This window comes from Callorhinchus milii, unplaced genomic scaffold (genome assembly GCF_018977255.1).
Source record: "Callorhinchus milii isolate IMCB2004 unplaced genomic scaffold, IMCB_Cmil_1.0 Scaffold23, whole genome shotgun sequence".
NCBI classification, from domain to species: domain Eukaryota; kingdom Metazoa; phylum Chordata; class Chondrichthyes; order Chimaeriformes; family Callorhinchidae; genus Callorhinchus; species Callorhinchus milii.
Window position 1 is genome coordinate 3,046,730 of NW_024704764.1, and position 13,877 is coordinate 3,060,606.

The following is a 13,877-nucleotide window of genomic DNA, read 5'->3' on the forward strand; positions in this document are numbered from 1 at the left end:
TTATCAAACACCTTTTGAAAATCCATGTAAACTGCATCAGCTGCACTACCTTCATCCACCCTCTCCGTTACTTCATCAAAAAACTCTATCAGGTTTGTTAGATTTGCCTTTAACAAACCCATGTTGGCTGTCCTTTATTAACCCATATTTTTCTAAGTGAAAATTTATTTTGTCCCGGATTATAGTCACTAGAAGTGTCCCCACTACTGACGTGAGGCTGACTGGCCTGTAGTTCCCAGGTTTATCCTTCTGCCCCTTTTTGTACAGGGGAGTAATATTTGCAACCCTCCAGTCCCCTGGCACCACCCCGGTGTCCAAGGAAGATTGAAAGATCGTGGCCAGAGCCTCCGTTATTTCCACCCTTACTTCCCTCAGTAACCTAGGAGGCATCCGGTCCAGACCGGTTGACCTATCTGCCTTGAGCACCGATAACCTTTTTTAGTACCTCTTCTCTGTTTATTCTTATCTTATCCAATTTCTTTCCCCTCTCCTCCGATACTGTGGCATTGGCTGCATCCTCTTCTTTTGTGAAGACAGATGCAAAGTACTCAGTCAGTACGTCAGCCGCGCCCTCTGCCTCCACAAGAAGATTTCCCCTTTGGTCCCTAATTGGACCCACCCTACCTTTGACTAACCTTTTATTCTTTATATGCTTATAAAATGCCTTAGTGTTCCCTTTTACGTTACCCGCTAATCTTTTTTGATACAATCTCTTTGCCCCTCTTATTTCCTTTTTAATTTCTCCTCTGTACTTTCTATATTCTATTTGATTATCTTCTGCATTTTGTGGACGAAACACAGATGCCAATTGCGCACAGCAGTGTCCCAAAAACAGGTGTGGATTGAGTGACCAATTTTTTTTTCTCGTGTCCCCCCTCCCCCCCACTCCCCATCAGCTCAGGTGCCCAGTCAGCTGTGTAAAGTGTTGCAATGTCCTCCCGATGCGAATGGCACAATGTAAATTGTAATAACCAGATCAGGTGGTCTTCACGGCTCCAGACAGTGTTGCACAATGTGGAAAGAAGATTCCCACGTTTACTTTTTTTTTAATCTGTGCCAGAAAATCACAGATAACATCAAGGGAAAGATCTGCAGCATGGCAATCTGTGCTGTGGCCTGGCTGGTTGCCCACGTCAGGATGTTGGGCCTTGAGGAGCGTGAGAAGCCGCTACAGATGATCAGCCAGCTGGTGACGCCACTGTATGCCGAGAACACACTTCAGTTCTACAATGAACGGTGAGCAGAACACCCCACCTCGCCTTTCAGCCGGGATCAACCCAAATTAACCATCCGAGTGGTTTGCTACATTTACCACCTGGATTTCTTACATATGTTTGCTTACTGCTCTCGATTCCCTCCTCCATCTCCTCCCCAATACCACCACTTGTCTCAAAGTGCGACAAACTGATACTGCAATAAAATTTCCAGGCAGGGCGAAACCTTGGGCAAGTTTCCTTACTCCACACGCCTAATAATAATCCCTCCAAAAAAAAATAGTAAATTGGTCATTTTCAATCCACGACTGTTTGTGGGGACGCTGCTGTGCGCAATTGGCTGCCACGTTTCGCCCACAAATATACAGTCAATTCACTTTACAGTATATACTGTGAACGCTTTGAGACGTCGAGAAGACGTGAAAAGCGGTATATCAAATGCAAGGATTATTATTAAATGGTATCTTCTCGGGTGTCACTTAGGTTTCATGTAGCTGAACTGAACGTAACATTCACTCTTTCCAAAAGAAGTTATTGCTGTAACTTTCAATGTCTGTCTATTTCTACAGTAGTTATCCATAACATTCACTCTCGTACCTACAATGTCATAACCACAGAACGGTAGGTCCTTAGAAATTTACAGCACAGAAGAAGTTTATTCAGCCCATATGCAATAACCTCACAAATTACCGACCAATTTCCAAGCTGCCCTTCCTTTGCCAAAGCTCTGGAATGCATTGTTGCTTCCAGTTTTGTTCTCACCACTCCCTCCTGAGTCCCACCAGTCTCCCCACAGCACAGAGGCAGCGCTTGTCAAGGTCACAAATGATGTCCTCTCTCCATGTGACCAGGGTTCCTTCTGCCTCCTGGAACTCTCCGCCACGATTGACACAGTCGACCATGCCATCCTCACCCACCACCTCTCTTCCCTCATCCACCTCAGTGGGACTGCACTAGCGTGGTTCAAGTCTTACCTAACAAATCGCCTTCACTTTATCTCCTCAAACGGTTTCTCCTCCCGCCCTGCCCAGTCACCTGTGGTGTACCCCAGGGCTCCATCCGTGGCCATCTCTTCTTCCTCATCTATGTGCTCCCTCTTGGCGATGCCATCCGCAGACATGGGGTAAATTTCCACAAGTAGTAATAATAATAATAATCCTTGCATTTAATATAGAGCTTGACACACAAATCTACTTCTCCTCCAGCTGTGACTCCAGGTCTCTCGATGTTCTCTCAGCTTGTCTGGCGGACATCAAGGCCTGGACGAGCAAAAATTTCCTTTAACTCAATGTTGACAAGACAGAAGCCATACTCATTGGTTGCCGTTAACATCTTTTATCATGCGGCTCTGAGCTCCTCAATCTCCCCAGCCTATCCCTGAGACTTACTGAACGAATGTGTAATCTAGGTGTCAGGTTCGACCCACAGCTGTCCTTCCTTCCCCACATCCAGTCCGTGACCAGGACCGCCTTCATCCACCTCCACCACATTGCCTGCCTCTGACTGCACCGTAGCCCGGACGCAGCCAAAACACTCATCCATGTTTTTCTCGCCTCCCAACTGGACTTCTCGAATGCCCTCTTTGCTGGTTTCCCCAGTTCCCCATGCACAGGATCAAACTGATCCAAAACTCCGCTGCCCCCGTACTCATCCGCACTAAACTCCGTACCCCCATCACACCAGTTCTAGCCGAGCTCCGCTGGCTCCCCATCAGCGAACAGGTCGATTTCAAGATCCTCACACTCATTTTTAAATCCCTTCATGCCCTGGCACCTCCTTACCTCACCCACCTGCTTACCCCACAGCCCATAACCTGCCTCCACTCGACTGGCTCCGGCCTTCTGCATGTCCGTTCCACCTGCACTTTCAGCCACTACACCCCGAAACTCTGGAACACTCTTCCTGTATCCCTCCATCTTGCCCTTCCTTCCCCATTTTCAGGTAGCACCTAAAGATCTTCCTATTCGACCGTGCCTAGAGTCATCTCCCCCCTACCCCGGCTCGGCATCATGCTCCCGCCATTGTCAAGTGCTCTGGGACGCTACCCTCCGTGATGGGTGCTGTGTAAATGCAAGTTGTTGTTGTTATATCTGTGATGGTTCTTTTAAAGAGCAATCCTTTCAGTCCAATTTACCTGCCCTTTCCCCACATCCCACACAACTCTGACTGACTCCTTTATAGATATCTAGCATTCACTCTTGTGATGTTCTGTCCACAATACTTATTATTCACTCCTGTATGTCTTATTTCCACAGTAGTTCTTTTATAAAATAATAATAATCCTTGCCTTTGACATAGCGCTTTTCACGTCTTCTAGACGTCTCGAAGCGCTTCACAGAATATGCTGTGAAGCGAATTGACTGTATATTTGTGGGCAAAACGCGGCAGCCAATTACGCACAGCAGTTCATTGAATTGGATTGGATGTCGTGGATTGAAGTGACCAATTTATTATTGTTTTGTTTTTCTTGAGGGATTATTTTCAGGCGTGTGGAAATAAGTTTCCCTGTAACGTGCGCTGTCTTGTCTAATTCCCAGTGTGGTTATCATGAACTTGATACTGGAGCAGATGTGTGCTGACGTCCTGCAGCAGACGGCGACCTCTATCAAGTTTTCTTCAGCCAACCTGGACCCCATCCCCTACCGCAACCTGCTGCCCGTGAAGCAGCCAATAAAGGAGGTGCTCGTCTCCACCTTCAACGACACCCTGGTGAAAGGCTGGGTGGACAGCCGCTCCATCCACGTGTTTGAGGCCCTGCTACACATGGGAGGCGTGTACTGGTTCTGCAATAACCTGGTTAAGGTATTCTAGAGAGGCTTTTTTTGCACTAGGATATTATTGTAATTTGAGGCCTTCTGTACCTTCCAGCCGGCTCTGAGCCTCTGGCCTCCTGACGGTTATTGTTGTCACCTCCAGGAGCTGCTGAAGGAGACGAGGAAGGAGCACTGTTACAAGGCCGTGGAGCTGCTGCACAGTGTGTTTTGTTTGGACATGCAGCAGATCACGCTCAGTCTGCTGGGTCACATCCTGCCTTCACTGCTGACCAACTGCTTGAAGTGGCAGTTGCTGATGGACCCGCCTGGAAGAGCTCTTGCCAAGTAAAGAGAATTGTTATTATTAAACACCAGTAATATCATTTACAATAATCCCACTCCCTCCCTCCCCTCTTTCAAGATCCGTCTCGAGACCTACCTCTTTGTCCGCGCTTACAGTCATCTTCGCCTTCCTGTCCCCCACCGCCTCGGCTCCCACCCTCAGCTCGGGTGCCCTGTTCAGTGTCGTGGGATATTCTCCCAACGTGAAAGGTGCTACAGAAATTTAAATTTGTCTTGGATAATAATATTATAATAATAATAATCCTTGCATTTGATATAGAGCCTTTCACGTCTTCTAGACGTCTCAAAGCGCTTCACAGAATAAACTGTAAACTGAATTGATTGTATATTTGTGGGTGAAACGTATAACGTATTTGTATAATAATATAATAATGAAACCAACCACCTGCTCCATCGACCCTATCCCTAACCCTCTCCTTACCTCCCAGCTCCAACTCCTTGCCCCTCTACTCACAGACATCATAAACCTTTCCCTATCCACTGGTATTGCTCTCATCCCATTAAAAACAACTGTCATCACTCCTATCCTTAAAAAATCCTCCCTGGACCCATCCTTGCTCTCAAACTACCGCCCCATCTCCAGCCTCTCTTTCCTCTCCAAGGTCCTGGAACAAGTTGTTGCTTCCCAACTTCGCTCCTTCCTCTCCCGCCACTCCCTTCACGAACCCCTCCAATCGGGTTTCCGTGCCGCCCACAGCACAGAAGCAGTTCTGGTCAAAGTGACAAATGACATTCTGTCCATCTACGACCAGGGTTCCCTCTACCTCCTTGACCTCTCTGCTGCCTTCAACATCATCGACCACTCTATCCTCATCCACCATCTCTCCTCTCACCTCAACTTTCATGGTTCTGTCCTTGAATGGTTCATATCGTACCTCTCACAGCACTTCATTTCCACAAACAGTTTCTTCTCTAGCCCCCGCACCGTCTCATGCAGTGTTCCTCAGGGCTCTGTCCTTGGTCCCCTCCTCTTCAATATCTATATGCGCCCTCTTGGTGACATCATCCGCAGACAGTGAATCAACTTACACATGATTGCGGATGGCACCAAGCTGTACCTCGCTGCCTCCACCCTTGACTCTGTCAGACATCAAGTCCTGGATGAGAGCTAACTTTCTTCAGTCGAACGTCAACAAGACCGAGGCCCTCCTGATTGGCTCCAGTCAGCACCTCCTCACCTCATGCATTGACAATATCACCATCCATAGTTACTCACCCCACCTCACAGAGCCAGTCCAGAACCTTGGCATCTTGTTTGACCCTGTATCCTTTCTACCCCACATCTGTGCCATGACCTGCTCTGCCTTCCCCCACCTCTGCGTATCGCCCGGCACCGCCACTGTCTTGACACTGCAGGCCGCCGAAAGCCCTAAAGCACACATTCATTACATCGAGGCTTGGCTGTGCAAACTCCCTGTTTGTCGGCCTCCCCGACTCCTCCCTCCGAAGGCTGCAGATCATCCAGAACTCCGCAGCCCATGTCTTCTCCCGCACCAGGCTCCGTGACCCTATCACCCATCCTCGCCTGACTCTACCGGCTTCCCATCACACAGTTCAAGATCCTGGTCCTCACCTTCAAAGCCTTCCATGGTCTTGCTCCCCCCCCCTACCTCTGTGACTTCCTAATCCCCTACCATCCTGCTCATTCCCTCCACTCAGTGGGCTCCGGCCTGCTTCACGTCCCCCGTCTCGCCCTCCCCTTTATTGGCGGGCCTTCAGACTCTGCCCCTCCCTTGCCACCTCCAAGACCCACCTCAAGACCCTCCTCTTCGACCATGCTTTCAATCACCCTGCTTCTCTTGCTGCCCTCCATCCTCCCCAATCCCGACCCCAGCTCGGGTCCGAAACACTGACTGTCCAGCGCCTTGGGACATCCTCCCGATCTGAAAGGCTCTTTACAAATACAATGTGATTTTGTTGTTGTAATAATCTTTGCATTTGATACAGCGCCTTATCATGTCATCCGTTGACTTCCTATTATCTCGGTTAATGCAGGCTTTCAGTCTGGTGTGCTCTGAGCTCTTATTCGTCTCATAACAAGAGTCAGGTGACGGCGAAACAGAGGAAAAGACACCGGGAGGACATTGAGGTGAGAGCGTTACATTTCAATGTGGGTTTCAGCAACAGGTTTCTGGTTCCACTTCTATTAATGTTAACAGAAAATAAGATGGCAAGTGACTCCTCAGCTAACTTAGGTCTGCTGTGTGTATTGGTACCATCAGTGGCCGTGCCTTTAGCCCCAACAATCCCAATTTCTGGAATCCTGCCTCTACCATCTCATCCCCTCTCCATTTGTCTTTAAATACCATCTTAAAACTTATCTGTTTGACTGAACCTCTGGTCCCCTCCCCTTCTCCCTTGCTCGGGACCACTCCAAGACATTATCCTTCGTCAAGGGTGTTGTGTGAATGTAATTTGTTGCTGTATTTGAATTTGTTCTTACGAAATGGGATAATTTGTATTCTATGTATGTTTGTGTATTTGTGCTTTTCAATTTAACAGCTTTTCATATTCTAGTGATTGTGTGTGTGTGTAAAACCATGTCTGGTAACCAGTGAAAGTCACACGTTGGATGTGTAGTGACACCTTGTTCTGATGCTGAAATCTGTGCATAGATGTGATGTTCGATGCTTGTTCAGCCTGGCGCTATTTTTTCCAGTCAGCCAGCTGTCTGACCCATGGGGAAACCCATCACCGTACTTACAAATATCCAAACCAAGAGTTCCATTCATCCCTCCTGCATATGGAACAGAAGCTTGCTATTGGCGACACTGTCTGGAAAGCTTCCTGCTGCTTCCCTCTGCCTTGCTCCCTCTCTCCCCACCTTCAAATCCCCCCTAAAGACCTCCCTTTTTGAGTGTGCTTACGGTCACCTCCCTCCCCCCTGGCTCGTTGACCGACTCCGTTGTGAAGTGCTCCAGGAAGCTGCCTCGCATGAAGAGCTCTATAATAAATGGTGGTGGTTGTTGTTGCTTGTCCACCTAGAACCCGTTAGGGTGAGGCTTGCAGGGTTAACGGGAGCTGAGTGGGAAAAGTCCTTGCGCCCCCCCCCCAGTCACTGGTCCGCCATTCCCACCAATGAGCCAGGCTGTGCTGTTATCAGCAGTGCCCTGGAATACTGTGGATCCACCTGGATTTGGTACTGTATACAAAATATAACTCAGCTTTAAGTTTATTCGGAACACAGAGCTTGAAAACTTTACAGTAAAGCCTGTGAAGTGCTTTGACATGTTCTCCTGACAGGAAAGGCACTGTATCAAACGCAAGGAATATTATTATTTTGTTGAAGATTGGACCCTGATTTTTTTTTGCTGACGTGAAAAGTGCTGTATGAATGTCAATTTGTATTGAGTTAACCACAATTCCAACCAGTGATGGCTCTCGTGAGTCACCTGGTGGAAGGTTTGTGCATACACAGACCCCACATAGGAAAAGATTGGGCTCAGCTGTGAAGCTCACAGTGAATAACCTCCATTCTCATCGGGTATCAAAAGGCATCTGGCACCCAAGCAAGTTCATCCTGGGAGAAGGAAAACTAAGTTGATTGGGGGGAGAATATAATAAAGAAAGAATTGATGGGAGTGTGGAGCAGTTAGGGGAGGAATCTCAAAATCCCAATAATCAGAAACGTCAGGTACTAAACATAGTATTGTGCTCTGAGATACCACCCGGCGTGGAGTGCGCTATATAAATCCATGTTGTTGTTGTATTGTGCCTTCACCCAGGCATCTCTTCACTGAGGAACAAACAATGACAACTTGTATTTATATAGCACCTTCACGCGGGTGCCGTCTAACATTTCCACTTCAGATCATTTAAAGTATTTACACCTGATTTGCGTTCAGGAAATTATGTGATTGATTGTTAAGAGTTTGCTGGGTTTCTATTCCAATAGGACTACATCAACCTCTTCCCATTGGATGACAGTCAGCCATCAAAACTCTTGCGTTTATTGAGCTCAAACGAAGAGGATCCGAATATCCTCTGCAGTCCGGGTGAGTGCTGTTACTCCAGCCGCTCGCCAGACAATAACAGCTTGCTTTTTCACTGTGCCCTTCACGTACATGTTATTGCGCTTTACAATGACAGGATCTGGCCCCGAGTAAGGGAGGGGTGGGGAAAGAGAGTGGTGGCCCTGGTTGAAGTGGATTTCAAGGCACGATTTAAAGAGAGCACGATAGAAGGAGAGTATTCCAGAGGTTAGCAGCTGAGTCATCTGAAGATCTTCCTCCACACTGGCTGTGCGTGCTCTGGTCTTGTGGTGTGATGTATTAATACCATTGTCACTTGGGGATTGCTTTGTGTGCTCTTGTGTGTAACATGTTTCATTGAACCATTCATTGGAGCGTCTCATTAAGGCTGTCTTGGTGACAGGAAGTTTTGTCTGAAATGAAAGGATTTTCAGATAGCTGCATATTCATTCCAGGAGTGTAGTAAACACTCAATTGAGTGTGAAACACTTAATAGCTTTAGACATTTAAAATATGACACTGGGTATACAGAATAGCAGAGAACAGTGGACATGAATCTGATTAAAGGATAATCTCCAATTTAACATAAATCTAGTCAACCTCAGCATCACTTAACAGCAAGAGCTGAAAACCTGGCACATTTATAAACTGGAACTTTTAGCTTTTAATTTGTCTGGGATCGACAAAGGGGGATTCACAATTCTTGTCATCTTGTTGTCTCTGCCTAGCTTTGTCATGAGGTTAAAATGGGAATTGTTTTTGTCTGAAACACATAGGGGATCGATCGATGAGTAGCTCCTTGTCAGCCTCTCAGCTGCACAATATAAACATGAGAGACTCGCTGAACAGAATACTGGGTAAGTGACATCTCTCCATTACAAACCTATTGACAAGCAAAGAAATTCCTTTTCCCTCATTTTTCTTTTACTGTTCGTACTTCGATACTGTCTGTGTATATAGAATTATACAGCACAGAAGGAGGCCATTCGGCCCATCGCGTCTCTGCCGGCTCTTTGAAAAGAGCTATCTAATTCAATTCCACGCCCCGCCTCTCTCCTCATAGCCCTGCAAATAATTATTCTCCCCAAATAATTATCTGGTTCTCTCTTAAAAGCTGTTATCGAATCAGCTTCCACCAGCCTTTCAGGCAATGCATTCTAGATCCAAACAACTCGCTGTGTGAAAAAAATTCTCCACTTCCCTCGGTTTCGTTTAACAACTATTTTAAAATCGGTGTCCTCGGGTTACCGACCCACCCGCCAGTGGAAATAGTGTCTCCTTGTTCACCGTATTGAATCCCCTCATAATTTTGAAAACTTCTATTAAGTTTCTTCTTAACCTTCTCTGCTCCAAGGAGAATAACCCTCGCTTCTTTCTTTCCAGTCCACCTTGACTCGGTCCCTTTTTAACTCACTGAAATTAGCCTCTTCTGGATGAGTATCTTCACCTTTGATTGTTGTTCCTTGTCCCTTTCCATAAGTACTCTAAAACTAGTGATGTTGTGATCACTGTTGTCCAGAAGCTCTCCTACTGAAACTTGTCCCACTTCATTCCCCAGAACTAGATCCAGCACTGCTTCCTTCCTCATTGGGTTGGAAATATACTGATCCAGAAAGTTATCCTGCACACATTTCAGGAATTCTTCCCCCTCCTTGCCCTTTGCACTGTTATTTTGCCAGTCTATGTTAGGATAATTGAATTCCCCCATTATCGCTACTCTATTGGTTTTGCATCTGTCTGAAATCTGCAAGTTATTTCCTTCCCACTATTTGTAATTATATAGGGTCCGGCATGGAGGGTACTATATAAATCCAAGTTGTTGTTATTTGGTGGTCTGTAGTGTATACCTAGCAGTAACGACTCCTTTTCTGCTCCTTAGCTTTAACCAAATAGATTCTGTTTTTGTCTTTAATCAATATTGCCCTCCCTTCTTTTTTTCCTTCTCTATCCCTCCTGAATGCATTGTAGCCAAGAATATTCAGCTCCCATTCCCGCCCCTGTTTGAGCCAGGTCTCCGTTATTGCCACTGCGTCATAACCCCATGTGACAACTTGAGCCGCAGCTCACCAACCTTGTTTATCACACTCCGTGCATTTACACATATGACCTCCAAGACCAACTTAGTCTGTTCTGCATTTCTCCCCCGACTAAACCTTCTTTCTGGATTACTTTTTATTACATTGCAATTCGTCTCTCCGAGCCCTCTACGTAACTTGCTTGTTCTCTCCAATGCTACATCCTGACTCCCTTCAATTAGTTTAAACCCTTCCCCACAGCACTAGTTTACCTCCCTGTGAGACATTGTTCCCAGTCCTGTTCAGGTGTAACCCAACCACCTTGTACAGTCCCACCTGCCCCAGAACTAGTCCCAATGATCCAGGAACGTGAAACCCTCCTTTCTGCACCATTTCTCCAGCCATGCGTTCATATGTTTGATCTGCTGTTTTGATACTCACTTGCACGAGGCACTGGGAGTAATCCAGAGATCACCACCTTTGAGCTCCTACTCTTTAGCTTTTTCCCTAGCTTCTGATACTCTCCCTGTAGAATCTCAGCCCTTTTTTTTCCTTCATCATGGATCCCAACATGGACCACTACTTCTGGATGTTCCTCCCCCTGTAGAATGTGTTGAACCCATTCCGTGATATCCTTAGCCCTGGCACCAGGGAGGCACCAAGGGAGAGTCACGTCTTTGGTTGCAGAAACGCGTGTCTACTCCTTTCCCCATTGTGTCCCTAATGATAATTGCATTGACTCTCTTCCCTGTGTCCTCCTGTGTATCCACTTGCTTTTGACTCCCCTCCTCACAGGTGTCATCACCTTAACCGGTATTCAGTACAGAGAACCGGTTTGCGTGCCACACTCAGGGGAGTTCTGAGCTGCCCGTCCCCTCTTCCTTCCATGCCGGGTGGTCACCCACTCACTCTCCCTCTGAATCCACTGTGGCTGTGGGGTGACCACCTCCTGAAATGTTCAATCCATGAACTCTTCAGCCTCCCGTATGCTATATAGTGACACCAGCCTCTCCTCTTCGACCGCGCTGACGGTCAGCTCCCCCTCCCCCCAGCTCGCTGTCGGCACTGTTAAGCGCTTTGAGAAGCTACCCTGCATGAGAGGTGCTATATAAATGCATTTTGTTGTTGTTTTATGGAGCAGTTACATTGTGAGGGGTTACTTTCCAGTTGGAAAATTGATTATAATAATCCTTGCATTTGATAAAGCCCCTTTTGCGTCAAAGCACTTCACAGGATTTACTGTGAAATGAAGCAACTGTGTATTTGTAGGTGAATGTGCCAGTACAATTGTGTATAGCAATGTGCACAAACAGCCAAGAAGTGAATCACCAATTTTATCTGGCGTATTGTTGGCCAATACTCTTTTCAAGGAGTACCATAGGATCTTTAATATCCACCTAAACAGGCAAGATGGGGCCTCGATTTATTGTCTCGTATCAACACCTCCAACAATGCAGCAAGTTCCCAGCCCTGCGTAGACGAAATGAGTTGAAGTCTTGACATGGGGGCTTGAACTCAGAGGCAAGCTGAGCCAGGCTGATACAAAATTCATCCTCTTAACAATTTCCTTCGCAAAATTACAGTGATCTTTTCAGTTACGAGACACTGGCTGTGCAGTAAACATTTGGTGAAAACTAAATGGCCCTCTTTTTCTTTGAGGTAGATAAATAGTAATAATAATAAACCTTGCAATTTGATATAGCGCCTTATCACGTCATTGAGACGCCTCAAAGAGCTTCACAAGATATCCTGCGAATTGTAGTGACTGTGTTGTGAGTGAAATGCAACACAGCGGTGTCCCATAAACACTTATGGATTGAGTGACCATATTATTATCATTATTCTTTGGAGGGCTTATTACCCCTGAAAGTGCTCCATCAATCGACTAATAACTGGATTCCTACTTATTGCCAGTTAAACAGGTGTGTGGAGTAAGCAAACTTGCCTGAGGTTTCGCCTTAATAATAATAATCCTTGTATTTGATTTAGCTTGGGGGGATGTCACCGGATTTACTGTAATATTCAGTGACTATTTTATAGGCAGCAGCAAATTTGTACGCAGCAAAGTCCCACAAACAGCTGTGTTTGCTGTATGTTTTCTCACTGCAAATCAGACTTTAATACAGTAAAGCTCGCAAACTTATCTTTGCAATTCATATAATTGCCTAATTCATACAAGCACCTGAGTCCCATTCAGTTTCCCATGAAAAAAACACTTAGATTTCTTTGCACTAGTTATATTTTATGAAACAAATCATCTAACTCGTAGCACCGCCACCGCACTTACCGGCTGCATTGAATTGCGGAAAACGAAGTCCTGACCCATTGCCGCATGCACATTTACTGACTGCAATAAAATATGCACGAGTGGGGCGGTGGGTGGGCTAGGAGTTGCTCCACAGCCACTTAGTGCGACGAGAGCCCCGTGGAAAGTATCTCATGATGTTCTGCGTTCCATTCCCAGCTTGAATAGGTGCTGACCGGGGAGCAGGGGAGAACCTTATTGGATTGAAAGAGTTGTTGTGCCTGGCTTTTGGCTTCCTGTCATTGTGGAGCGTTGCTCTGTATTTAGGGAGGAGACAGATTTCAGTATAACAGATACAGCTGTTACTGGGTTAGTGGCTTCCCACTGCAATTGTGGATCATTACCTTGGTCTCTTTTTCAGCAAACCTGTTCCTATTAATCTCCTCCATCCTGGGCTCCAGGGTGGCCGGCCCACACACCCAGTTTGTTCAGTGGTTCATGGAAGAGTGCGTTGAGTGTTTGGATCAAGGCAGCCGGGGCAGCATCCTTCAGTTCATGCCTTTCACCATGGTGAGTACAATCCAGAGAGACTAGCAGAAATGGGTTTTAGAATGATACACAACTACGCACGCACTTTTCCCCCCGCACGCACGCATGGCACTGCACACACACCGTATATATACACACACCTCACACGCATCGATACACACAAACACACCACATTATAAATTTGGAGCAAAATAAAAAAAATACACTGACTGAGAAGGAGAGAAAACAGAATAAGTACACAACTAAGTGACTTAATTTTCCAGGGACAAAATGCAGAGTTCATACTTACTATAATAATAATGAATTACTGCTGAAATCTACGTACCATCCAAGCACCCACTTCCCAAGAAATTGGTGCACTGGTGTATTGAATGCTCGTGTTGGTCTGACATTCATTCTTTTAGCAAGTTAGTGTTTACTTTTCATTTTACCCAACCTGCATTCTGCTCTGACAAAGTTATTTTAAAGTGCACTTTCTCTGTCTGCGTGAACGTAGTTAATAAACCATGTGTGTCGTGATTTGGTCAGTGTAGTTGAGCACTGCTTTCGATGTGGGGGACATTTTCATTTAGAAGTGACGTGTGTACCAAAAGGTATTATAAAATTAGTGCTAGAAACAAAATCTAGCAGGAGTTTCTGTGTGTTAAATCAATTTGTTTGTTTCTGTAGCTTTCATAGAATTACATAGAATGATACAACATGGAAACAGGTCAGGATACAGAAACAAACCCTGGATTCCCTTCTCCCTCATACGTATGCATCAAGTC

The 13,877-nt window shown here is 46.1% G+C and overlaps 1 protein-coding gene across 6 annotated transcripts in view; it reads left to right on the plus strand.

Moving 5' to 3' along the window:
* The window catches only part of med24 (mediator complex subunit 24), a 48,556-nt gene that overhangs the window by 31,777 nt on the left and 2,902 nt on the right, over positions 1–13,877 (plus strand). For all 6 annotated transcript variants that reach the window (XM_007909404.2, XM_042343231.1, XM_042343233.1 and 3 more), the window contains exons 19-25: positions 1,061–1,236; positions 3,752–4,016; positions 4,131–4,312; positions 6,326–6,419; positions 8,226–8,325; positions 9,078–9,158; positions 12,983–13,131. In XM_007909404.2, the coding sequence (XP_007907595.1) occupies positions 1,061–1,236; positions 3,752–4,016; positions 4,131–4,312; positions 6,326–6,419; positions 8,226–8,325; positions 9,078–9,158; positions 12,983–13,131 (1,047 nt within the window). The remainder of the gene's footprint in view (positions 1–1,060; positions 1,237–3,751; positions 4,017–4,130; positions 4,313–6,325; positions 6,420–8,225; positions 8,326–9,077; positions 9,159–12,982; positions 13,132–13,877) is intronic.